The sequence below is a fragment of the Agelaius phoeniceus genome, chromosome 5, assembly GCF_051311805.1.
Source record: "Agelaius phoeniceus isolate bAgePho1 chromosome 5, bAgePho1.hap1, whole genome shotgun sequence".
NCBI classification, from domain to species: Eukaryota; Metazoa; Chordata; class Aves; order Passeriformes; family Icteridae; genus Agelaius; species Agelaius phoeniceus.
The window spans coordinates 51,819,202-51,843,920 of record NC_135269.1 but is presented as its reverse complement, the minus strand read 5'-3'; the positions used below and the strand labels follow the sequence as shown (position 1 = coordinate 51,843,920).

General features: G+C 40.7%; 1 protein-coding gene across 10 annotated transcripts in view; it reads left to right on the top strand.

The window, feature by feature from the left end:
* IQUB (IQ motif and ubiquitin domain containing) overlaps positions 1 to 24,719 on the top strand; it is a 78,724-nt gene that overhangs the window by 20,012 nt on the left and 33,993 nt on the right. For 8 of the 10 annotated variants that reach the window (XM_077179011.1, XM_077179007.1, XM_077179008.1 and 5 more), the window contains one exon: positions 27 to 779. In XM_077179011.1, the coding sequence (XP_077035126.1) occupies positions 27 to 188 (162 nt within the window). In that variant the 3' untranslated portion in view covers positions 189 to 779. Of the gene's footprint in view, positions 1 to 26; positions 780 to 4,399; positions 4,593 to 10,750; positions 10,878 to 10,980; positions 11,050 to 17,834; positions 18,029 to 19,065; positions 19,110 to 24,719 lie in introns of those variants that run through there. The other 2 variants (XM_054632066.2, XR_013182456.1) reach the window with 2 other exon arrangements.

The following is a 24,719-nucleotide window of genomic DNA, read 5'->3' as shown; positions in this document are numbered from 1 at the left end:
TATGGTATTTGAATTTTTTTTTTCAGACTTACGAAGCTCCATTTATTTACAAAATAGAACAAAAGCATATCCGGGCAAAAAACTACTTTGCTCGAATTCCTGCGATGGCATCATTTTTGCATAGAAGTAACAATCAGTCTAATGCAAATTCCTACCAAAAAAATAGTTCCTCAAAGTTAAAGAAGTGAACTAAATTCCTAGATTTTAAAGAAATATACTTTTTCATCAATACCCTAATTGTATTAAACATCAAAATAAACTTCTTAGGATAAAATAATTTGATCCCAATCTGTTAATTTAACTGTGTTTCAAGTTTTGTAACTTCATTTAAAAAAAATAAAATGTTGTTAAAAAGCTTTGTAAATTCTCAGTTTTTAGAGCAATGATTATTGTTCTGTGTATTCCTGAATTGCTTGGAACATTCTGTCTGTAGCATAATATTCCTGTTGGGCAAATTCTGTTAATTTTTTGTCACCCTTTAATTAGAAAATTAATACTATAGCACTGTATTAAATTTATTTTTCTTCTCTTAAGCACATAAGGCAGAAACCCCCGAGAGCCCTGGATTCTTACAGAACAATGGAATATATGTAGCTTTCCAGATATAGCCACCTTGCCCTGCAAACATTTGTGCAAAAGAACCACTTTACATTTTGTTGCTCATATAGATGGTCATAGAAGAACTGCCAGCATGTAATTGTATCCAAGATGTTGAAATGATTGTAATTATTATAATTTAAATATCATAATTTGAAATACACATTTCAGACTGTTTGAAATATGTTTAGTTTTGAGGAGTTTGTATTTTTTGAAGAAGTAAATTCTCCCCATAATTAAAAAAGTTTATGTTTGATCATAGTTACAGAGAAAAACATATGGTGTAAATCCAAAAATCCAACAGAAAGTTGCAAGGTTGTTCTTGAAACCTCTATTATAAGATGTGGATTTGACCCAGCCTTTTGTTCTGACAGATGAAACTACTTAGGAAAAAGCAGTAGCATTTACAAGGAGAAATAAGCACATACTTGCCAGCAAACAGCTGAAAACTGAATTGACTCCCTCAACAGAACATGAACTGTAGAACCAGTATCTGGCTGACAAGTGCATTTTAACATCATTGGAACCTTTCCACTGAATTTACCATTAAATTCAGAATTTTAGTGTGTTTAAGTTCTGGATTGTAGTTCAGTACTGAACTAATTGTAGAATTGCAGCACATGAGCATTCCAGCTGGCTTATGAGCTTTCTGACATCTGAGCCTTAAGATAAGAATGGCTGCTAAGTCTGAATTTCCCCCAGAGTGATAAAAGGAGTTTTGAAGTAAATTATGGGTTGAATGGCAATGAGTCACATAGATAGGAATCTGCCTCTTTATAAATTTTTTCCTTCCTTCTTAAGCATATTTTTAAAAAGGTAATTTACAACTCCAGAAGGATGCTTTAAAAAAAAAGTAAGGAAATAGTTCAAACAAATGTGAACTCAGTAGTCCATTGATTTCAATCCAGTGTGGTGTTGGAGGTTTCTGGAATCCCAGAATCATTTAGGTTGTGAGGACCTTTAAGATCAAGTCCAGCCATTAACCTGACTCTGCCAACCCCACCATTAAACTGTGTCTCAGTTCTACATCTACGTGGCTCTTCAATACCTCCACGTGTGTGGTGACTCCACCACTCCCCTGGGCAGCTTCTTCCAAAGCTTGACTATGCTTTCTGTGAAGAATTTTTTCCTATTATCCAACATGAATCTCTTCTGGTGCAAATTGAGGCCATCTTCTCTTGTCTCTCTCAACTCTTCACTAGCTTCATTGCCCTTCTCTGGACATGCTCCCCCACATCATTCTCTTTCATCATCCTTAGGCAACAGACCCATCATCCAGGTCATTGGTAAAGACATTAATCAGGACTGGCCCCAGTAGTGAGCCCTGGGGAACACCACTGGTGGCTGTGTGCCAGATCAGTGTGAACTCCATTCACCAGCACCATTAGCTCTTTCCTGGCAGTGCCATTTAGTCACACTGTGAAAACTTTTGTGTAAATAGTTAAAAATTTGTGCTGGAAGTACAGTCAGTCAGATGCTTGACTAATATTTGGAACATGCTTTTCCACAAAATAAGTGTCTTGTAACTGTCATCCTTCAAATCAGTGTCCAAAAACCCACTATTTTTAGGAGTGAAGAAAAAGGAGAAAATATATGCAGATATATTTGTGAGCTAAATTTACTTAGTGAAGCAAATTAAAATCCCACTCAATAGGCTCTTCTCGTTTCTTTTTTTCAAAGCTTTTTTCACTTCAGTTGTTCCCAAACTGTGGTTTGTGGCGAAATATTAAAAAGGAAAAGCCAGTTTGTTTTCAGTTAAAAGTTTGTTCATAAGAGATATGGTAATCTGAGAGAAAACACTGTGGTTATGTTTCAAGAAGATTTAAGACTGTTTCTGTAAGGCAGAATACAGAGTATACCCCCCAGCTGTGCATCTCACTGGTGTGTTCCAAGCACTGAGCAGTGAAGAGAGGGCAAAGCTCAGGATGTGACGGAACCTGGGCGGAGCCCTGTGGTTTGTGTTGCCACAGCCATGGGGAAGAACGGGAAGTGAGGGTAGAAACCATGTGGCTGTGTTCCACTTGTTGCCCAGAAATGTTTTGTACAAACCAAGTGCACCTCCTACCAGCAAATATTCCATACAATGCAACTACACAGAGTGAAGGTTTGACCACAGTCCTGCCAACAGTGCTTTGCACAACAATGGTTAATAAAGTCTAAAATGTACCTCAATTTTGTACTTCAGTGGGGGATGAGAATTTGACACAAAATTTTAAGGAACAGATTGACAGGCTTGTCTTTCTCATCCTCCACAAAAAGGATCCCTTTTGGTGAGTCTTGGGTCGTCAGTTATGCTGAGTATTGACACAGGAAATTAAACTTGTGATTGCAGTCATATTGTTAATGCAATATATTCTGCAGCAGCTGCTTTTGTCACCAGCAATCCCAAAGAAGCTACATTCAATAAACCATGGATTTGTGAACCCAGCTGGCTCTTCTGAATGTGATCAGACCTGCAGACTATTTGTGCATCTGGTGTAGGACTTAGGGTGATGTTTTTGTAACTGTGTGAATTGGTTAGTGTGTCAAATATTGTCCTTCTGCAAAATTGAGTTTTGTTGGAAATTCTGCAATTCCTTTATTCTGTCTAGGTGCTTCTGTTTCTACCTCTGTCTTTGGGGTCTGGTTTACTCTCTTACCTGTACAGATCCTTAAACAGACAAACACACCCACTGGCTTGTTAAAGGGAACAGATGGGATTTCTAATATATCTCTGAGGTTAAGAGGAAAAAGTACAGTAAAAATCTGTATTATGTAAAGATAACATGGAGAAGAAAAGGAACATGACAATGTTTTATTGCTACCCTTATTTTTTTTTGAGAAATCAGATTTCAGATTGAGTTGATGAACAAATTGCCTTATATTAGGAAACCACAGTCTTAGCAATATACTGTGATTCAAGACAAGTAGATTTAACTGATCTGGCTACATGTGCTCAGATTTAGTCATGCATATCTTCTGACCTCTCTTTCTGTCATCTTGTACAGTTTTCACTGTGCTTCCTTATTTTTCCCTTAATACAACTCATTTTAACATAGCTCATAACTTCTTTTGTGTATGATCTCTAACATCTTGTTCTGATGGTGAGGAGGCATTTGTGCCCAGAGCCAAACATGTGCCCAGGCTGTGCTGCCTAATGTAGTCACAAGGTGTAGAAACTGCTCAGTGTTTGGCAGCCACAAAAAATCGTCCCAGAGCAATTTGCTTCCAGGCATGAAGGAATTTTCTAAGACTATTTTGTTCTCACATGAGTCATGCAAAATACTGAAGTCCTGTCACATTCTGGAGTGATTATAATTTGCCCTGACTTAAAATATTTTTGATTTCAGGGGCAGCATTGCTCCCTGCAAAAGATAGCTTGACAATTCTGTGTTTCAGTGGCTCTGAACATGCCATTTTCTCTCTCTTCCTTCTTGCTGGAATCTGCAGTTTGTTGCAGATTTCAAACCTGTCAACACCCGAATGTGTGACGCCAGATCTCAATACATGTGAAAAAACTAAGCTGAGGGACATGATAATATGTAGCAGGGGAAGAAGATAGAAGTTCTGCAGAATATATTTTGTGCAGTACAGAAAACTTTTCTGTAAACTCCATTTTGAAGTTACATAAGTGTTATCAGCCTGCATAGGACAGGAGTTTGGACTTCATGACTTTCCCTTGCACTTCAAGGTTAGAGGAAACTGACAATGCTTTCACTGCAGAGCGTTTTACGAGCTGTTTGAATCACAAACCTGAAAGTATTAAAAACAGGAGTAACTCCCAAGTTCAGGCGAAGGAAGTTGGTGTTCTGAAATCCCCCTGCTGTCGGGTCCGGCGGCAGCGCCCGAGCGGGAAGTGCGGCTGTGCGCAGAGCCGCGCTGTCCGTGTGCAGCCCCGGAGCCATGGCGCGGCTGTGCCCCGCTGCTCCAGCCCTGCTCCTGGGCTCCCTTGCCCTGCTGCTCCGCGCGTCCCTGGCCGTGCATCATGTGCCCATGCTGCTTTGGTCAACTCGGAGGTAAGAGATCGACTCGAAGTGTATCCCTGCTTGTGCTGCTGCTCTGCGTGGGTCTGCACAGAGTATAGTGTGCCACCGAATATGGTAAATCAGCTCTGGGCAGTAAATTAACCAATACATAAATTTGCACCTCGGCCATCAAACAAGTCAACAGGTGATTTTACCCATTTTTATTTATAATTTTTGTGTTCTAGGCTAAGCAAGAAGTAAATTAATACTGTAAACTAATCTGAAATAGATGTGCTTAATTCACCCTAAAGCATCTTTGAACTCTACTGTTAGAGATGTTTTGGCTTAAATCCACAATATAAGGCAGTGGCACATAAAGGAGCTGACCAAAAAATCTGTTGTAGTTTTTTAATCCTTAGATTTCCTAACTTCCGAACCCTGACTTTTCACTTTAAATACAAGTTTTTAAGTACCTTGCTGTATGTATATGCATCAGATGTTAGAAACAACTGCAGTGTTGACAGATCCAGAGACATGGAATTCAGGGGTTTGCATATAACTTATAAAAACGGATTCTGAAGCTGTTTTGAAAGAACCAGGAATAGGCCTCTTTCTTTCCAACCAGGAATTTTATTCATGATCGCTTTAAGGATTTGTACCATTATTGGGATTTCCAGAAATATGGCAGGTTGGGCAATGCAGTAGTTTCAGGTGGATACTGAATATGTAAAGTTGTCAGAAAAATTCATTACCACTTATTAACCACCTTTGCCATATGTCTACTCATCTTTTATGGATTTCCAAAACCTGAAACTCTGCATATGGAAATCTGCATGTTTTGAAAAAGTTTGATTTTATAGCTTTCACTTTTTTTTCTCCCCCTAAAAGAAAAAAAAAATGTTTCAACATCAAGGCAATTTTATATTCAAAATACATAGTGATTCACCACTAGATAAGACAGGACTCATATGAGTGTATTACCCCTGTGTAATACCCCTGTATTTAAAAGCAAAGTAAATGTTGGAAAGCACTGTTCTTAGGTTAAAAGTGATTCTAAGCATCTAAGAAAAGATCACTGCTTCCTTTGTCCTACTTCCTGGTTTATATAAAAAACATACCTGCTGTATATATAAACAAGATCTTATCACTTAATCCTATGTGGTCATAAAAGCAAACTTTCCATCAAGATGCAATTAGCAGCTTGTTCTACTGCAGATTTTTCTGGTTTATACAAATCCAGAGCAGAAAATCAGGATACTGGACTGGGTAAACAGTTTCATGTCTCCAGGAATACAACATTTTGTGGAGGAAGTGTTCCTCCAACCATGATACTTGCACTTGAAAGGTAAAGCTCTTGTAGGGCCAAAATTAGTTCTGGTGAAGGTCTATGAAGCAACTGAAAAGAAGTTTTTCGTTATTTTATAAAACAAAGTAACACTAACGACAACTTCCTGTTGCTAACCCCTACGTCTATGCTTTGCATTTGGTACTTCCCAGTGATGTGAGGCTTGCAGTGTGTCATCCACAGGCCTATGAAATTTGGAAATTACTATTAAGAGTCTTAGGAAAGTTAACTGGAGAATTGCAGAAATTATGGATATCTGTGGATATCTATTCACTCTATAGGAACATGTCCCACCAGTACAAAAGTTCAGCGATTCATTAATCAACAGAAGTTGTGATTCACTGATCTATTCCATCACCCTTTCCCAGGTTATCTGTTAGGATTTCATATTGAATAATTGAAGGATACTACATTTTGTTCTAATTTAGAACTAGCCAGTGTTTGCCAAGCCGTGTCTCAGGACAGCTGTATTAGAGAATGTAACAGTCTCTTTTATGCATTATTACTATACTGTATTCATGCTATTAAAGATTATGTTAGATGCCAGACAGAGGTGAAACCCACAGCTGACAAACACAGGCAGTGCACAAAGCAATGGGAAGTATGATACCAGTTCTCACAGAGAAATTAGTAAATCAAATACCTCTTTCCTCTAGAAAGTAAAACGCAGATCCCTACTTGGAGAAAAGTGTTTTTTAAAAAAGTAACATTCTATCTCAATTCAAATATGGACTAACTCAGTATGTCACACTGTCCTGTTTTTCACAAAAGAATATATCACTGGATGTTCTTCAAATAACTTTGGTGTGGAAAATTTGACCTTTATTTTAAATCAGCCTTTAAACTAATATTCCCTGGTTGGGTTTTTGAAGTAGGGGAGGTTGAAAGGCTCTTCTTCCATACGATACACAAAAAAAAATTGATTTAGCCATTTTGAACTAATGTTCAGAAGAATTTCTTTTCCTCCACAGATAAAGAGAAGGAGTTTGAGCAAATAAATTCATTAAAATTAGCTTTTGTAATTGCCCCCTCATGTGTTTGTTTTAGGAATGATTTTTGCCTACAGTCTTTTAAAATATATTACTTCCTTTTTTTATGCTATGCTTATATAGGGAAGATAATCTTTTTCTGACAAACCCAGTTTATAAATGACTTTGAGAAGGTCTTAATGCAAATTAGTACATTTGCACTGTTTCCTAAATTACAGGGACTTTACTGATAAATCTACTGAAAGAAGGTGTAACATAGAAAGGAAAATTTTTTTTAGCTATAATTTTATTGGATGCCTATGGAGACACTGTGTGCCAGCATGAAAGCTATTTTTCTTCTCCTGAGCAGGGGAAAACATGATTTCTTCCATGGTAATCACAAGGTGGCTGATAGAGACAGCTGACAAGAATAACTTCTAGGAAAGAGTTCTGAAGCCAGCTACAAAGCAAACTGTAATCATGAGTTAGAGTGCTAGAAGCCTTGTTGTCTTCCCATCTGCCCTTGTGGTGGGTCCAGATACAGGAAATCTTGAAATCTTTGCTTCCATCAACCCAATTGCTCAAATTCCAGAAAGAATACTGCTCAAGAAGGAGCATAATATTGTCATGTCAGAGCAGTAAGGTATAAAAAAGGAGCAAAATACCAAGCTAAACTTGCTTTCCTCACTTTCTTTAGGGCACTGTTTGACTGTTGGGGGAAAGAAAGAGCAGTTGAGTTAAAAAAGCTTCCTTAGGGTTCCTTAAAGCTGTGTGCTCCTGCACACATCCATTAGCAGCGATGTTTGTCATTTGGAGCCCCGCTGGTGCCGTGGCAAGCAGCCCACTTGGCTCGTGGGTGGCTGCAGGAGGCTGTGTGTCTCTGGGCACAAGAGTTTGTGTGAGCAGTCCACCAGAGCAATCAATATGTGTGTTGGCCTGCTGCTGGTTCCACACTGAGGTGAGCAGTTCAGTGGGATGAGCTGCTTGGCTGTGTTCAGGGAAGCTCATCCTCGCTGTATCCAGGAGCCCCTGGCACTCACAGATCTCCCTCTCACCCTGCAGCTCCCAGTAAAGCATCCAGTAAAACATCCTGACCAGGCAAGGCAGCTGGTGGGGGCTGGGGCACAAGTCTTGTGAGGAGTGGCTGTGGGACCTGGGGGTGTTTAGCCTGGAGAAAAGGGAGTCAGGGGAGACCTTATTGCTCTCTACAACTCTCCAAAAGGAGGCTGTAGCCAGGCGCGGGGTTGGACTCTTCTCCCAACTAGGAAAACATTGGATAAAAGGAAACGGCCTCAAGTTGCACCAGGGGAAGTTTGGGTCGGATATTAGGAAAAAATTCTTCACTGCAAGTGTGGTCAGGCATTGGAACAGGGAAGTGGTTGAGTCAGCTGGAAATGTTCTAAAAACAGGTGGATGTGGATGTTGCACTTAGGCACATGGTTTAGTGGTGGACATGGCAGTGCTGGATTGACAGTTGGACTTGATTTTAGAGGTCTTTTCCAGCCTAAATGTTCCTGTGGTTCTCTTTCCTGTCTGAACCAGGCTAATAACCAAGCACCAAGCAACAGCTCCCTCAGTGAAGGATGTAGCCTTCCCTACTGCCATGCATAGTGCTCAGCACACTGTTAAAAACCAGCAAAATAAATGTATGCATAATGTTGTGAATACAAGTATTAGGCAAATGCTGCATTTTAAAAGAATTACTAATCAACTGATGTAGATTTTTTTTTTTGATGATGAAGTTACTAAAGTTGACTGCTTGAAAGTTAAAAAGTGTCACAAAAGGTGTTTTCAAGGTTAGATAGCTAACAAGAACTGCTTCAAGGAACAGGGAATTTCTTAGAAGCAAGTATGTTTTAAAAGAGGATCATTAAACTTCTGAGGTTTTGAGTTCACAGCAAAAGCCTTTATCATTGTGCTGCTGCAGATAATTTCGTTTTGTTTCATGTGCTTTTGTTACTTTTTAGTTGTAATTGCAAGTTCCCAAAGCTCTCAAAAGCTTTATTTTTCTAAGATTAGGTATGAAATAGATTTATTTAGGGTTTTTTAAAATAAATATACCAAGGTATTCAGTGTAATTTTCTTTCACACAAGCCTTTTTTTATCATCTTTTAATTTGTTCTATCTGCTTTTTCTTTAATATCATTAGTATTTTGATGTGGCCATGCAAGGCACAAAGTCAGTATCAAAGTCAGTTCCTGAAGAGTCATTCAGAATCTTTGTGGCTTTCTGTGTTTTCAAATATATTCATTTAAAAGATTATACTTAATTTTTTTAAATTGTGAGGTGTGTCTTCTCTGAAAAGTTGAGGCATGCCCGTTGCAATTTCTCAGTTGTTTATGTTTATAAACATAAGTTAATGTGAATTTCCAAGCACAAATTAACAAAGCGAAGATACTGAGTAAAACTAAAAGAAATCAGATCATTTCAGCCGACAAAAAACATTTCCTTCATCTCAGCAAGATTTATTTCTAAAGCTTGTAAAATGACAGGCAAAAATTCTACTAGGATTTAATTTTCACATTTCCAGCACATTGTCCTGAAGGAGTCTTCCACATACAGAATTTTCTCTCATGCTTTCCCAAACCCCAGAGTCCAAAGTGAGGTGGGATCACCTGGTGCTGCAGGACTGTGCTGGTTTGACCTCTGCCATGGGTGCAGTTTGACACTTCTGATTCACTTTCAGCAATCTTCTTTGGAATTCTAGGGAGGACATGGAGTGCAATTTAGATTTTCTTATCCAAAAAATCACATTGAACCCCACATATGTGTTCATTAACCCTGCTCTGCCTCCATCTTAAAGGACTGCAAAGTTTGTTCTTGTTCATAAAAGCTTGCTGTGCAATGGTCATTTGCAAATTGCTTTGGGTTAGAAAATTTAACTTTTATCTCAACTTGATCAAATTACAATCAATAATAAATGATGTTAGAGCACACAACAATTGCCTACATTCGACTCATTGTAATTAGAACCAGTTGCAGTGTCATCAATTGCTAAAACCTGTTTTCTCAGGTTGCAATTGATGTGTACCTGGGCAAAGATGGAAGATTATGCATCAAGTTCAGTTTGTTTTTCCAAAGACAATTTTCTATAGTCAAAACACCTAGGATAAAAATGTTCATAAAAAGTTTCATTCCTACAGACCCATGTTGCACACTGTTAAAATCCCAATGAGATGCTGAAAGAATAATGCCACCTCTTGTTTTGCCTGTTTCCTGTAGCAGCAGAACTAAATAGATGAGTTATTTCTCTGTCCAGTCCTCATAGTGACAGGTTGGCAAAGGAGTTGTAGGCTGGGTGCTTTGAGTCATTCCATTCAGAAGAGCTCCTGCTGCTGGAAAAATGGCTTTTCTGAGTGGCTTCTGTAGAATGTTTCCTTCATCATGAAAACCTTAGGAGAGAACCTGTGTACAATGGCTCTGTAAGACACTTCTACTAACAAAAGTTCTATTGAAAAAAAACTAGTTTAAGACAACCTGTGATCTAGTCTGAGTTGTACTCCTCCTGACCTCCATCTGTCAGCACTGCAAAGTGTTTTGGGAGCTGGGATGCCATCTGGGAATTCTCTCTGAATGTTTTCAACATATTCATTGCACTTAGTAAGTAACTTTTTATGGAAAGATGCAACTCTGCTGTTGTACACAAACAAGAAAATAGAGAGAGACATTACCCCTATTCATTCCTACTGTAATACAGTCAATTTGATGCAGGCATAAACAAGCAAATTCTTTTTCTCTTGAGTAGAATGAAAGTAAACTGAACTGCAAAGTTAATCTTAAACATGATGATTTCATTACCTGCAAGATGATGATTTCATTACCTGCTGCTGCATATTTAAAGGAAGGTATCATCATTGGCAGAAAATTCTACAGAAAAAGGAATTATTCCTTTGTAGATCACAGTGGAATCCAGACACTGCAGTGCATGAAGGAAAAGTTGTCTCAGAACAGGAGCTGACAGCACTCTTGCAACCCCTTCTTGCCCAGAACTCCAGAAATCTCATCTTGTTCCTGCAAGATAGGGTATGTAAACCATTTTTTTTTCTCACCAATACTGAGCACAAGTCTGTACCTAAATGAGATTGCCATGGCTTCTTCTCACCAACCTACTCTCTTTGTTTTTCAGCTTAGCATAGATGACTTCACATACTTCAGTGAATCCTATGGCAACAAGAATCCATTTCAAAATGTTCAGGCAAGCATTTATCTCATTTATTTCTTTATGTGCAGTATTTAAAAAGAAAAAGAAAGATGAAAGAAAGATGCATAGAGAAAATAACTTGGAAAAGGGCACTGAGTTGCAGAAGTTTTCCTGTTTAAATTATTGAGATTATTCCAGTTTAAGCAGATGTGTTAAAGGAAATAAAGTGAGTTTGCAGATACATGCTTTGTAGCTATTATATTTTTAGAGACTGAGTTTTCACAAGTCATCATAACTGACAAAATTGTTCTTAAATATGCTGCAATTTTCTATTGTAAAAAACAATATAAACTTCCAGACCAACACCTCAAAATTCTGTTTTGAAGCCACAGGAAGAAAAGAACTTAAAGGAACCAATAACTTTTTTTCGTATTTTCAGAATTTAATATCTATTTTGTTTTTACAGAAATTGAAGCTCATTCTGGGAATTAACTCTTTTATATTTGTATTAAGTTAATATATCACTAGATGTTCTAGTGCCTTAATCTTCATGAAAAAAAATAATGCTAGCTGATTAACTTGAAATAAACTCTAGGCACAGAGTTTAAGATGGAATCATTCCGAGTCAGTCAACAGCTTCAAGTTTTGTCCTTACTGAGAAGTTTTATAGATTTGTGCAGAACATCTATGGTTGTACTTACATGACAGTTTATTGAAATGTAATTAGACAGAATGTTCACTTGTGGAAGTCATAAAGACATTCCTGGAGGCAGTGCAGGATGAACAGAGCTATTAGTAATGTAAATGGCATCAGAGCACACAAGGAAATGTAAATTCCCAAGCAGCACACAGCAAGCACTATATGTAATTAAATACATAAATATTCACATAATACCTGTCTCTACATCTTAGAACCTCATGTCTTCCTTGTATAAGTGGAACTGGAGATATTAATCTCTTTGTCATATAACAGCATTTTAACGCTGCTGCTGGAAGAGAAACAATTATTCAGAGTATCTACATGGGTTTTCTGAGGAATGAATGGGAGTGATAATAATCATCTGTACTGGGAGGATCAGTGGCTGTGCCTGCAGGCAGATGTGCCCGTTCTTCTCTGCTATGTTTTACTTTCTCAGGGTTTAACATCTTGCAAGGCTGTGTCCAGAGCAAATTTTTGTTGCTGCCTGACTACAAAACAGGTTAAATTTCAGCTGTTTGACATGCATTGCAATGCATGACATTGCAAGTTCCTAATAATGTGGTGGTCTTATTGAAGTAGGCCCTCCACGTTTAAGAGGCATATCAAAGTACTTAAAACATTCTTCTTTGCCTTGTAATCAGGACTCCATCAGCACTGTAGATAGAGATTAAAGGCTTTAAAGTCTAGAGATAAGGCCAGAGACTGATGGGTTTAGAAATCAGGTGGTATACAAGGGGATTGGGACCTAGTGAGGCTGGGAAGGAGGTCCTCAGCTAAACAAAAGGTCATGTTTAAGTAAATCCTTGTCTGTATCTGGCAGGTCAAACACTTATACCCAAGTATGTAACAATCTGCAACTGGTTTTTTTCTGACTTTGTCTCTGTTCCCTCTCTGTCTTGGAGCTGAGAAATTTTTTCTGTACTATGGCTTCTTTAAAACTGGGAAGTTTATTTTTACAAATTGCTCACCTTAACTCCAGCACTTCCTACATTTTTTCTGTTGGATTTGGCAATCTTAATGCTTTTCCAGTTTGATGGAGGTGAGGTGAGTGGGTTTATAAATCTCATTTTCTTTCACGTGAGTGAAAGCAAATGAGATGTATAAACTTCATACTTTCCTTTTCACCTGGGTGCCCATAGAGAGAGTTTTGTCAATATCTATTGCTTAGGGTTTAGTTCTCAGGGCCAGAAAAGGAACTTTATAGTCATCCATATTGGGCATAACAGAGTCTACAAAAATTTGCTGGGTTGCTATCGTATTACCCGAACTCCACTTGAGATACTTTGGGTAAGAAATCAATTCTTAATCATGCAATGAAAGATTGCAATAATACTCACACAACACAGGACAAAATGAAGGTCGGGTCTGAATTTTCTCACTGGGGAAATTAGAATCCTTGATGCTGCATAATCAGAAGTTTTTTACCTACACAGTCTATATTATACAAGTGATCAGTGAAGCTATAATAAATGTTCCATTGCTCTCAAGCATCCTCCTTTATGAACCTCAGAAATGCAAACTTATTCATAAACCTAAGCTGGAGATTTCATTTAGAATGTATAAGAGCATGTAACAGCATGTGTTCTACAAGAAGAAAGTGTTATTTGAAAAAGAGTTATAGACTTGTAAACCCCAGAAACATTTGCAGATATTTGATTTGTTCAGCTGCATTAGCAGCTGTTCTGAGATTTTGGTATCAATGGGTTTGCATGCAATAAAAGAATCTTATAGGTAGATAATTTATCTTGAACTTTCAAACAACTTCTAAATTAAATAATAAAATACAGCGATTAGCATTTGGGGAACTTCTTTCTCAAGAAGTCACCTATCCTACAGACTATTTTTCTTTAATATTAGCTTTGGCTTTCCCTAGACAATGTTCAGCTCCTTAGAACTGCAGTGTATATTAACACACTCCAATTAGTGGCCAGCTGTGCATCTACATAATTATGACTGTAAGTCATTGCCACTTGTAGTGTGATAACTCCATCCTATCCTCACTCAGGGGTCATAGACTGAGCAGTACTATTTATTCACGTGTGATACACAGGTTCTAACAAAATTTTGACTGTCTTTATTTTCTTTCTTCTAGTTTTATTATATTATTTTTTTGACAATGGAACCTGCACAGAACTGCATAATAATCAAGATAAAAGTTCATCATAGATTTATTCAGTGACATGATGGTGTTTTGTTTGCTAGCCTTTTCTAAAATACTATTAATATTTGATTTTTTTTTCCATCCTGATCACTATCAGCCTCTGAATTACCATTTTCAAAGAGCTGCTGTAACTCTCAAGATTTCATTACTGAAGGGTAACTCAGTTCTGAGTTTAATACCTGTTATTGTGTAGGTAAAATTAGGTTTGTTTTTCTGTCACCCTGCACTGTGCTAAAATCAATTTACATTGAATCTTATCAGTTACTCAGTAGACCAAGAGGCTGTGCCAGAAGCTGCTTCTGTAGCTCATCAGTCAGACACTGCCTTTACTAACCTGGAAAAATCAGCATAACGAGCAAGTTTCATTAGCTCAATACTTATATTTTTATCAGATAGTTTAGGAACATATGGAACAGAACACACCCTAGTGCAGTAACAGGTACTTTTTTATACCCCTTTCTTGCTAAATCTTTATCTATTCTTTAGCTACCTTCTTGTATAGTCTGCCTCTCTCTCCAAAGCAGCTCAGTTTCTTTAGTGGCCCTTGCTTCAAGACTCTATCAAATGCCTTGTGTGGGGCCAAGCAGACTGTACCATCTAGAGCTTCCTAGATGCCCATTGACTCCTTCAGATATCCTCAGCAGAACTGTTAGGCAAAACTTTTTTTGGGAAGGCCACATCAATCTTTTCCCCAGTACAGTCCTTGTTATTGTTATAGTCTGTGTTTTATTCTTTGGAATGCTTCCTCCCATTCTTGGACTTCAGGTTTTCTTCTTGACAGTCCCTTGGATCTGTCTGTAATCCTCAGGGAAAAAAAAAATGGTGTCATGTTTCCCACTATACAGTACAGCATGGAGGTTTTTTCAGTACTTCCTGTAGCTGCAACACACTTTATCACATAAAGTACATCAAATCAATTTTCATTAAAATAATAACTTACAGGTTTATGCATACATTTGAAGGGCATGGCTACAGTGTAAAAATTTGTGGGATAGATAACAATTGGAAAGTTAAAATTAAACCTTCCCTGTCTCCTTCTTTCCCCCTTCCTCTGTCTCCTTGTCCCTCTCCTGTTCCTAGCTACTATGTGGGTTTCTTTAGCAGAATGCAAAATCAGGTGTTTCTCAATATCCTCTTCATTCTCAACCCCCTTTTGGAGTTTTCATGCTTTGAACAAGCGTGGCAGCTGAAATCCTAAAATCTGCAAAGTAACATATGGGTATTGTAAAGAAAAGTGCACGATTGCCAAATGGCAAGAAGGACAAAGAGGCATGGGATCAGATTGCCTACCTGAGGCTGCTGAGCTGATATCCAGCTGTGTCTCCCCTTCAGATGAAAAGCAGCTGAATACCAGTGGCTGGAAGCTGAGACAGATGGCAGTGCAGCACTGGTTAGGAGCAGAAGCACAGTTAAGATGTTAATCAGTAATTATACATTTTATATCTTATTCTACATTAAATGAGTAATCTGCTTAATATCCTTCCATGAAATGGCTGTTGCCATTCTGGCTCCTGCTATGGGGCAAGGGATTAAAATATTGAAAATAAAAAAAAATGTATTGAATTGCTCAGAGTTTGAGGTCTAAATGCAAATCTGTAAACAAATCAAAATGATATATTTCATCTTTTTTCTTCCAAGAGGTGCTAAAAGCACTACTCAAAGACTAAACACTCAAACACTCACAGACAGACTCAAACATTACACAAGATCAGTGCTTTCTCCTCTATTTTAATTTCTGCAGTTACTTTTCTCTTAGTCTGGGAAATCAGACAATTCCACATAATCCTTATGAGCATCTATAGACATATGAAAGTACCGATAGCCTTTGCCTAGGAAGGAAGATGTGAGAAATTAGAAAGAATTACAGAGCAGGTCAGAAAAGCAGTCAAAGAATAGACAAAAAGGAAAAAATGAATAGTAGGAGAAAAGTGTTAGGAACACCACAACACTTGCATTGGAGGGAGAGAGAGAGTCTGTAATAGCTTGAAGATCTCAATGTTGGATCAAGTGAAAGACTTAATCTGGACTTAAATGTAGAAAACCCAAAAGCAAAGTTAACAAGCTGTAAACTAGGGCTCAATGAAAAAATATCTTCCAGTATTCATATTTGTATTGGGTTTTTGTGGCAAGACTTTGGTAATGGGTGGGCTGCAGGGGTGGCTTTTTTGAGAAGCTGCCAGAAGCTTCCCCTATGTCCAAAAGTGTCAATTCTCCAAGAGAGACCCACCAATGGCCAGGGCCGAGCCCATCAGAGACAGTGCCAGCATATTTAAAAAGGTGAAGAAGTTACTGCACAGAAGCAGATGTGTTTTGAAAAGAGTGAGAATTTATGAGAAACCAGCACCAAGGTCAGCACAGAAGGGGTGGGAGGAGGTGCTCCAGGCAGCAGAGCAGGCAGAGATTCGCCTGCAGCCCGTGGTGCAGCCCATGGTGTAGCCCATGGTGTGACAGCTCTGCCTCTGTAGCCCAGGGAGGTGCAGGGGAGCAGAGATCTACCTGCAACCCATGGAGCACCCAGTGCCAGGAGAGCTGGAGGCCTGAAGGAAGCTGTGACCCTGTGGGAAAGCTCCTGGCAGGACCTGTGGAGAGAGGAGCCCAGGCTGGAGCAGTCTGTTCCTGATGGACTGCACCCCATGGGAGGGACCCACACTGGAACAGTTCATGAAGAGCTGCAGCCTGTGAGAACGACTCTCCTTGGAGAAGTCCATGGAGGACTGATTGCCATGGGAGGGACCCCATGTGGGAGCAAGGGAAGAGTATGAGGAGTCCTCCCCCCAGGTAGGAAGAGGCAGTAGAGACAATGTGTGATGAACTGACCACAGACCCCCTTCTCTGTCCACTTCTCCACTGCAGGGCAGGAGGTAGAGAGTCATGGGTAATGTTGTGCCTGGAAGAAGAGAGGGGTGGGTAGAAGGTGGTTTTTGTTTTATTTCTATTATCATACTCTGATTTGATTGTTAATAAGTTTAATTAATTTTCCCAAGTCAAGACTGTTTTTCTTGTGTAATTGGTTAGTGAATTCTCCCTGGCCCATGAGCTTTTTAGTTTCTCTCCTTAGTATAGTTGAAGAGGGAAAGGATAGAGCAGCTTTGGTTGGTACCTGCATCAGGCCACAGTCAACCCACCACAACATTAAATGTGGGCTACATTAATTTTGATAATTTTCAAATCTTCACCCTGCATTTTGTTTCCCCAAATATTTCAGGTTAATTTTATTATCAAGAAAAATCTAGGACAGATGTTTTTTGACAATGCAGGTTCCAAATTTAAAGAATGAGAATGTTTTTCAATTAACTTTATTCAAGTATCTGTATCAGGAACTCAGCTATCTGTAAATAAAGTGGATGATACCCTGATGCTTTATCTGAAGCAATTCAGCCTGAGCTTTGTAATTTGTACTTTGAGTAAAAAGGTGGAAAGTATGACATGAATTTTGTTTGCGTGTGTCTGGAGGCTCTGTAGATCCTGAAATCTGCAGCTTTTAAAAATGAATAATTACAAATTAGACATTTTTCTGTACCATGTGCTGTACCACCAGGATGTACACAAATGCAGGGTGTTTTTTATGCAAAGTATGACTTAACTGAATGGAGCTGCTGGAACTGGAGGTGTCTGACACTGATCTTTCTCATATCCAAGGGCATTTAGTTAGAGTCATCTGAGCTTTGCTTCTGGCAGTGCTCATAACAACTACACTCTTAGCTTGAGAACTTCTGCATCATCTAGCTCTCCTCTTCCATACATGTGGAAAAGACAAAAAAAATTGGTGTTACTGAGTGCTTTAAGCTTACTGCAAGAAAGTTTAGGAGCAGCCTGCAAGCCACCATCAATCAAGCTGGTGAGAATTCACATGCTGTTTACTGTGGAGGTCCCTCACCTTGAATGTTAAATTAAGAAAACATTATAAAAAAGGTTGTGTTAATTATTAAGCAACTGAATATTAAGCAGGTAAATAAACATCTTGTAAATTTTTTACAGGAAATTCTTCAGTCTTCTCCTTCATCTTTAGTTTTGCCAGCTGTTGACTGCAAGGCTACCGAGTATCTCCTGAATGTTCTTCAAGAATCAGGAGATTGGAAGTTAACAAATGTAACCAATCTCAATGTCTCTCAGCTGGAAGTGAATGCATCTAACCCAAACTTACTGGTGGTTCAGCTACTACCACTTGCCAGGTAGGGGCTTAGCACAAACAGAGCTGACCCACATGTGTGCATGACTTTTAGAGCTTTTGAAAATGTCATTTGTATTCAGGAAACTAAAAAAAAACAAAAACAGAGTGCAAGCTTGTAGTGCTATCAAAATTGTTTCTCTTACAAGGAAAAATTCAGTGTTTTTCACAGTCCCCTGGTGAGCTTACCAGGTGTATTAGATGAATTATGTTGAGAAAGGTAGTCAGGCATTCCTATTTTGTCTGCCTCATTATATGAGAACAAAGGGGCAGCTAATAAAACTAAATGGCAACACACTTTTCAGCAGAAAGGCTCAATTATTTTACTTGACACATGATTTACCTGCAGAATTAATTGCTAGAGGCATTTCAGGGGTCAAAAATACTGGCAGGATAAATAAGCAAGCGAATAAACATACAGACAAACCTGAAGCTAATAAAGAGCCTCATTTTCCATCACTATGGAAGGAAGGGGAGGGTTATAATTTTTCATGTTTCCAGCTCTGTGAGGGCTGTGATCTAACAGAGAAAGGGAGAGACTGTTCCTTCTGGTGAATGTATACTTAAAAAATATAAGGCATGGTTGCTGAGTTCCTTCTGCTTACTCTTCTTCCGAGCTTGTTACTTGGCCATTTGTACATGTTGGTGTAAGGTGCAGATACCAACATGTCCTAAACAAATGCAATTCTAGCTGTCACATTACAGGAGGCATGATAACAATTTTAAAGAGCTCCTGAACAAATGTTAAACAAGGGACCAACACCAAATGAAAAACAGCTTCTCAGAGGCTGACCAAAATACTGTCAGTAGTATGGCTTCCCTGCTGCCTAGAAAATCTGAGGGGTTTAAGAATCAGCTGAAGTTGTGGCCCTACATTTTTAATGGCTTTGCAGAAGAAAAGGGTCATTAGGAGGAGATGAAAGAAAAACAGAGGGACTGACAGTAATCCTTTTATCAGTCAGTATCTTCATACATTTCTGATTCACATCATTCTTGCCTAGGAAATATTTTTAATTATTTCTCTTACCTCTTTTTCTCTAGTGATTTAAAAGAGATTTCCACCCTGGAAGCAATTGCTGAAAATGGTAAGTGATAGTACCTAGACATAACTAACATTTCATCATTTGTGGTTTCAATTGAGCAGGTAGTATTCTCTAGTTCCCAGGCTTTGCTTTGCTACCTCCATTTAAAGGCTTTTATCCCACTCCCCTTCTACAGTATTTATAAGCTCTGGCTGTCTTAGTTTTAATCAGACTCTAAGTGTCTGTGACATGAAATGTGAGCTTGATAAATTCACATCTGCTTCAGGCTTGGGCCTTTGCTCATTCTCTGAGCAAACCCTACCTGTCCGTGCAGCTTGAGCTGCCTCCTTCAATCTCACCTTGCACACTGGCAGCTGGAGGTGCCAGGCTCATCTGGCAATTCCAAGGCCTGGTCTCAGCAAAGGGTGTCTGCATGAATAGGAAATGTTTTTCTAATCTTTATAAAACAGTACTGATGGCCTTCTTTGCCTTTGATATCAGTCTTCTATTGGTTTTGCAGTGTATTAAATGCTACTTGTTAAAGTTGAATGTCTCAATATAATACTATAAAAAAAGTTTCTTGCCTAGCATCTCGTTGAAAAAGAGGTGCCATACATGAGAATGGCACTGAGAGGCATCTCATTGCAGAGCTTTCCCTTACTACTCCAAATTAGAAATCAAATTATAAAGCATGCAAATCACTGAAGTGGTAGTTTTGGAGGTTTACAGTGTAGTGGGCTGATAATTAAACAGTGTTCTTAGTGGCTATAACTGTTTCTGCTCAGAACTGGGGTTGTAAAATCAGCAGCAGATTTGAAAATCAGGGGAAAATACCTTAGTTGTGTATCCTTTTATGTTTGTTTTTGTTCTAGTTCAAAATGAGTGGGTTTTATACTAAAACAAGCAGTTGGGTTTTCATCTCTGAATTGCAGAGGAGGTATTTTGTTCTATTTTCTTGTCCCCAGAGCATACTGGGTAGCTGAGCTTTGGCTTAATGTTGGTCTTGGCTAAATAGTGGCTTTGTCTTTATGGGACATTTCTTTCATCAGCTGCATGGATTCAAGAACAAGCTTCCCAAGCCCTAGAATCATAGTATCATAGAATATGCTGAGTTGGAAGGGACCAGCTGGGATCACTGAGTCCATCCTAGCCCTGCACAGGACACCCCAAGAATCACATAATGTACTTGACACTGTTCTCCAAATGCTTCTTGAGCTCTGTCAGGTTTGGCCCTCTGCCACTGCTCTATTGCAGTGCTCTGGGTAGAAAACCTTTTCCTGATATCCAGCCTAAACCTCCACTGACTCAGTTTCATGCCGTTTCCTTGAGTCCTGTCACTGGTCACAAGTGGTGAGATCAGCAGTGCCTGTCCCTTCTCTTCCCCTCATGAGGAAGTTGTAACTGCAATGAGGTTTTGCAATGAGGTTTCCCCTCAGTCTCCTCTTCTCCAGGGTGAACAGACCAAGTGACCTCAGCCCCTCCTCATAAGGCTTCCTTCCCCCTTTTGACCCTTCATTGTGAGTCAGTGAGGAGCTAGGGGTGGAGCTTCCTGTGTTGCTGCTGAGTTGGGCTGATTGTAAGAGGCCTCTGGGGAGCGCAGTGAACAGGAGCAGGCAAACAGGGGTGTGGTGATTGTGGTGAGTCTCTGGGGCGTGTACAAGGCAGTTTGCGCGGCAGGGCAAGCAGGCAGGGCAAGCAGGCAGGGTTGCCAGCTCTCTTGCTAGTAAGGAGTCCTCTGTGTTCTTTGAGGTCTTTCTGCTGCCTGGTTGTGTTTGAGGTGTCTGTTAGTAATGGTTTCTACACGGTCAAAAACTGTGGCTGGTACAAGTGTAAGTGACTATGTTAGGCCCTCCAAAAAGGATGTGTCTGTACAGACCCATCCGTGCTCAGAGTGTTTGAGCTTATCGGTGGCTTCAGGGAGTGTTGTGGAGGAGACCTGCCTGCGGTGTGAACAAGTGAATGACCTCCTTTCACTGGTGACTGAGCTTAGGGAGGAAGTTGAAAGGTTAAGGAGTATCAGGGAAAGTGAAAGGGAAATAGACTGGTGGAGCTTGGCCCTTCCATCTTTAAGGGAGGCCTCTGACCGAGAGACTGAGGACGTATTTGCCTCCTGCTCTCAGGCAATAGAAGGGCACCTGGTAGATGAAGAGGAGTGGAAATGCGTCCCCATTCGGGGAGGTAATAACAAAAACTCCTCCCCATCCCCATCATCCAGACAGGTAACAGTTCAGAATAGGTATGAGGTCCTGGATCTAGAGACCCAACTAGATGATTTAGGAGAAAATTGTCTGCCCAGTGAACCCCCCAATTATGATTCATCTGCAAGATGGATCACTACCTCTAACATCAAGAAGAAAAGAAGGGTAATCGTAGTAGGTGATTCCCTTCTGAAGGGAACTGAGGGCCCCATATGTCAACCAGATCCATCCTACAGTGAGGTCTGTTTCCTCCCTGGGGCCCGGGTACAAAATATCACTGAGAGACTTCCTGGGCTGATTCAGCCTTCTGATTATTACCCACTGCTGATACTCCAGGCTGGCAGTGATGAGACTGAAAAGAGGAGTGTCAAGGCAATTAGAAAGGACTTCAGGGTACTGGGTCAGTTAGTTGATAGGGCAGGAGCACAGGTAGTGTTCTGCTCAGTCACTTTGGTGGTGGAGGAAAATGAAGAAAGAAACAGGAGAATCCGCATCATCAACAAGTGGCTTAAGGGTTGGTGTCATTGGCAAAATTTTGGATTCTTTGATCATGGGAAAACTTTTACAGCATCTCCTCTGCTAGAACCAGATGGGGTACATCTCTCTGTTAAGGGCAAAAGGTTTTTAGCTCATGAACTGGCAGACCTCATTGAGAGGGCTTTAAACTAGATTTGGAGGGGGAAGGGGGAGCAGCTGAGCTATCTGGAAGCAGGCCCAAGGCTTGCAAGACTAAGTCAGGGGCAAAGTCAGCAGCCCAGCTGAGGTGTGTGTTTACCAATGCACACAGCTTGGGCAACAAACAAGAAGAGCTGGAGGCCATGGTGCAACTGCAGATGTAGCTGCCATCACGGAACCATGGTGGGATGACTCACATAGCTGGAGTACTGCACTGGATGGATACAAGCTCCTCAGAAGAGACAGGAAAGGAAGAAGAGGAGGAGGGGTGCCCCTTTATATTAAGCAGACTTTTGATGCCGTAGAAATTGAAACTAAGGAAGATGGAGTTGAATGCCTATGGGTAAGAATTAAGGGGAAGGCCAACAAGGCTGACACCCTGCTGGGAGTCTGTTATCGTCCACCCAACCAGGAAGAAGAGGTAGATGACTTAGTCTATAAGCAGCTAGGTAATGTTTCAAGATCATCAGCCCTTGTTCTTGTGGGTGACTTCAACCTACCAGACATCTGCTGGGAACTTAATACAGCAGTAAAGAGGCAGTCCAGGAAATTCTTAGAATGTATGGAGGACACTTTCTGTCCCAGCTGGTGGGTGAACCCACCAGGAGGGGGGCTATGTTAGATCTGCTGTTTGCCAATAGAGATGGGCTGGTGGGAGATGTGGTGGTTGGAGGTCGCTTGGGGCAGAGTGATCATGAAATAATAGAGTTCTCAATAGTTGGTGAAGTCAGGAGGAGCACCAGTAAGACTCTTACATTGAACTTCCAGAGGGCAGACTTTGGCCTGTTTAGGAGACTTATTCAGAGCATCCCTTGGGAAACGGCCCTTAAAAACAAAGGACTTCAGGAAAGGTGGGCATGCCTCAAAAGAGAGATCTTGAGGGCACAGGAACAGACTGTCCCTGTGTGCCGAAAGATCAGTCAACGGGGTAAACGTCCAGCCTGGCTGGGCAAGGAGGTTTTGGAGGTACTTAGGAATAAAAAGAGGATGTATCAGCGTTGGAAGGAGGGTCAGGTCTCTAAGGAAGTATTCAAGAAGGCTGCTGGAGCATGCAGAAAAAAAATTAGGGAGGCCAAAGCTCATTTTGAACTTAGAATGGCGACTTCTGTAAAGGATAATAAAAAATGTTTTTACAAATACCTTAATGCTAGAAGGAAGGGTAAGACCAGCCTTTGTTCTTTATTGGACAAGGGAGGGAACTTAGCATCTGCAGATGAGGAGAAGGCAGAAGTGCTTAATGCCTACTTTGCCTCAGTTTTTAGTGGGAAGATGACTTGCCCTCAAGACACCTGCCTGCCTGGAATGGTTGATGGTGTCAGGGAGCAGAATGGTCCCCCCATTATCCAAGAGGAGGCAGTCAAAGAACTACTGAAATGCTTGGATGTTCATAAATCTATGGGAGCAGACAGGATCCACCCCAGGGTAATGAGAGAGCGGGCAAATGAGCTTGCAAAGCCACTCTCCATCATTTACCAACAGTCCTGGCTCACTGGTGAGGTTCCGGATGACTGGAAGCTGGCCAATGTGATAGCCATTCACAAAAAGGGTGCAAAGGAGGATCCTGGTAATTATAGACCAGTCAGGCTGACCTCAGTACCTGGCAAGATAATGGAACAGTTTATATTAGTGCCATCACACAGAATTGACAGGATGGCCAGGGTGTCAGACCCAGTCCGCATGGGTTTAGGAGGGGTAGGTCATGTTTAACCAACCTGGTCACCTTTTATGACCAGGTAACCCGCCTAGTGGATGCAAGGAAGGCTGTAGATGTTGTTTATTTGGATTTCAGCAGGGCCTTTGGCACTGTCTCCCACAGCACACTCCAGACAAGCTGGCAGCCCGTGGCTTGGACAGGAGCACTCTGTGCTGGGTTAGGAACTGGCTGGATGGCTGGGCCCAGAGAGTGGTGGTGAATGGTGCTGCATCCAGCTGGCAGCCAGTCACCAGTGGTGTCCCTCAGGGCTCTGTGCTGGGGCCAGTTCTGTTTAATATTTTTATTGATGACATGGATGAGGGTTTAGAGTCTTTCATTAGCAAATTTGCAGATGACACTAAGCTGGGAGCATGTGTGGATCTGTTAGAGGGACGGAGGGCTTTGCAGAGGGACTTGGAACAGTTGGATGGATGGGCAGAATCTAATGGGATGAAGTTCAATAAGTCCAAGTGCCGAGTCCTGCACTTTGGCCACAATAACCCCCTGCTATGTTACAGGCTGGGGATGGTGTGGCTGGACAGTGCCCAGGAGGAAAGGGACCTGGGCGTGCTGGTTGACAGTCGGCTGAACATGAGCCAGCAGTGTGCCCAGGTGGCCAAGAAGGCCAATGGCATCCTGGCTAGTATCAGGAATAGTGTGGCCAGCAGGAGCAGGGAGGTCATTCTTCCCCTGTACTCGGCACTGGTGAGGCCACACCTTGAGTGCTGTGTCCAGTTCTGGCCCCTCAGTTTGGGAGGGACATTGAGATGCTTGAGTGTGTCCAAAGGAGAGCAACGAGGCTGGAGAGGGGCTTGGAACACAAACCCTGTGAGGAATGACTGAGGGAGCTGGGGTTGTTCAGCCTGGAGAAAAGGAGACTCAGAGGTGACCTCATCACTCTCTACAACTCCCTGAAGGGTGACTGTGGTGAGCTGGGGTCAGTCTCTTTCTCTCGGCAACAACAGACAGAACAAGAGGACACAGTCTCAAGCTGTGCCAAGGGAGATACAGGCTAGAATTAAGGAGGAAGTTTTTCACAGAAAGAGTGGTCAAATACTGGAATCATCTACCCAGGGAGGTGGTGGAGTCACCATCCCTCGATGTGTT